The sequence below is a fragment of the Sinocyclocheilus rhinocerous genome, unplaced genomic scaffold (genome assembly GCF_001515625.1).
Source record: "Sinocyclocheilus rhinocerous isolate Xijiao unplaced genomic scaffold, SAMN03320098_v1.1 scaffold1093, whole genome shotgun sequence".
In the NCBI taxonomy this organism is placed as follows: Eukaryota; Metazoa; Chordata; class Actinopteri; order Cypriniformes; family Cyprinidae; genus Sinocyclocheilus; species Sinocyclocheilus rhinocerous.
This window is the reverse complement of record NW_015626381.1, coordinates 891,581-894,088: the sequence shown is the minus strand read 5'-3', so window position 1 is coordinate 894,088 and position 2,508 is coordinate 891,581. Positions and strand designations below refer to the sequence as shown.

Sequence of the window (2,508 nt, the reverse complement as noted above, 5' to 3'; positions counted from 1 at the left end):
GTGTGTGTGTGTGTGTGTGTGTGTGTGTGTGTGTGTGAGAGTGAGTGTGTGTGTGTGTACCGAGGCAGTGCACATGCTCCAGAGCTTCACAGCTGGCGTTATAGAGTCTGCGTGGACAGGACACCGTCATGCAGCCGGTGGAGTTCGAGCAGCGGTACTGTGACGGATCCAGCTGCCAACAGAAGCGACAGTCCAGCGTCAGCGTGAAGTTCTGCTGCGGCCGACTCTGCTCGCTCTGAAACACACACAGAGAACAACAGACTGGAAAACATGATTTCCTGACTAATGCATCAAGCATCTGAGCTCTTTATTTTCATTTCTTATTATGAAACAGCCAACAGACTATTTATCAAATCAAAGTGCTTTGAAATGTGGTGATCTTGTTGATTTCATAATTGCACAGATAATATAAAATAACAAATATAAATAACAGATATCCATCAAAAGAGTGAAAGTGTAGAATAACTGTGGTGAGGAATTCAGAATGTGTAGTTCATTTTGCAAATTGAAAAATAAATGTTTAAAAATAAGGCAATAAATAAATAAATATGTAACTCATTTGTATACTGAATACTTGATGTAGTTTAGGGTTATTATAGTTAACTCAAACTAAAAAAAAAAAAAAAATCATTACTTGAAATAAAATAAATGTTAACAATATATTTATATATTTATTTCAGTTAGTTGCCATGGCAACATTTCTCATTTTCATTTAGTTTATTTTAATGTACCAAAATAACTACAAACTACATATACATATTTAAAAACAACAGAAAAGTATATTGAATATTTACTGCAATTCAAGGTTATTATTGTTAAATAAAACTAAAACCATACAAAACTTACCATTACTTGAAATAAATATTAATTGAAATAAAAAGCATAAAACTTAAACTTACTTTATTTAAGCTACAAGGCAGCATTTCTCATTTTAGTTTAGTTTACCTTTATATACTAAATTATTATAATTATTAATTAATTATTAAGTACTAAAATAACAAATAAAATGATTAATATAAAACATACAGACATTTAAAAACAACAAAAACTAATGAAAATGACAAAAACAACAACAAAATCACTAAAACTAATTAAAATGAACATAAAAGTAGAAAATATAAAACAAAATGACAATACTAAAATATCACTGAAATTGTATTAATTTATGAAAATGAGTCATTTTCAGTAACGTACAGTATAAAGGTCTTTGAAGTAATTGTTTTATCTTTGTATGTTTCGTATAGAGTAATTAAGTGATGTTTATTATAACGAAGGGTCATTGAAATAAGCTCAGTTTTCAGTCTGCACCTTTTTCAGTTAATATATAAATAATTATGAAATAGAAATGCGTTTCCATCATAGTTTATGCTCATTTTTTCTTATCGGATAAAAAGTTTTTTTATGCGCATTTTTAGAATTTATGCGCATCTTGGCGTTTCCATCCGTTTTTTTATGCAATATTCCAAAATGCACATAAAAATAGGTGGATAGAAACATGCCATAAATATATTAGCCTACTATTGTTCAGTAGAACGTACTACTAAAATTATGAAAACATTATTTAAGGAATAGTCACAAAACATTTCTTCCATGTTTTACGTTTAATAGTAAATCCCTGTTGTTTGCAAAAAATAAAAAATAAATAAATAATAAAGCAATAAGCCCCAAGAAGCCGTGGTTTACAGCTAAGGGGCGTTGTTAAAAATTAATAAGGCGATTGTAAGAATCAGTTTGAATAAATTAAGTTGTTTTTATGCATTTAAATAATTAGACATGTTAAAACAGAATTGGGTAACAATAAAACATGGTGAGAAAAAAAATAAATAAAATTTCATAGGGCACTAAACATGCCATTTTTGTAAAACTTTTAATAAATTGATGTGAACTTGATTGTAATCAATTAGACATGCTTTTCGATTAATAAAATTTAATTTAACCATTTAAAAAGGAAAAAACGGAATCCAGAAAAATTTAAATGGAAAAAAAACGGATTTACTTTATTTTATTTTTTTTGTTGTTGTGTCGATTTTTGTTTTTTGCTTGTCCTCTTCTCATTTTGTAACTGAGGTAATACATTTTATAAGTCTGTAAAAATTTTATTAAAAAACCTGGAATAAAAATAAAACGGAATTTGGGAAAAAATCTAATGGATTTCATAGGGCCCTAGAACTGTACTGTACTCTATGAACGCACACAGAGGAATTAATAGGGCTGCGAAAATAAATCGATGCATCGCGAATCGAGAAATGATTCTGCATCGATTCTGAGATTTTCGGAATGCATCGTGATTCTCTCTTGAATCGATTCTGAGCTTAGTTTTTAACAGCAGATGGCGCTGCGTGCTTCAGAAACAGCCGTATTCTGCTTGCGTCCGCACCATTTGAACCTAAAATAATCATTCATAAAGTTCGGAAAAGGTTGAAGAGAATTACAAGAGTGTTCACAGTGGGCTGTGTTTACATTAATCTTGCGGCAAGCATAAAAGCCGATGTGCTAGTACATTTAACC

The 2,508-nt window shown here is 30.1% G+C and overlaps 1 protein-coding gene across 1 annotated transcript in view; it reads right to left on the bottom strand.

The window, feature by feature from the left end:
* The window catches only part of LOC107712961 (TM2 domain-containing protein 3-like), an 11,753-nt gene that overhangs the window by 5,271 nt on the left and 3,974 nt on the right, over positions 1–2,508 (bottom strand). Inside the window, exon 4 of the mRNA XM_016518361.1 lies at positions 61–235. Within this exon, the coding sequence (XP_016373847.1) occupies positions 61–235 (175 nt within the window). The remainder of the gene's footprint in view (positions 1–60; positions 236–2,508) is intronic.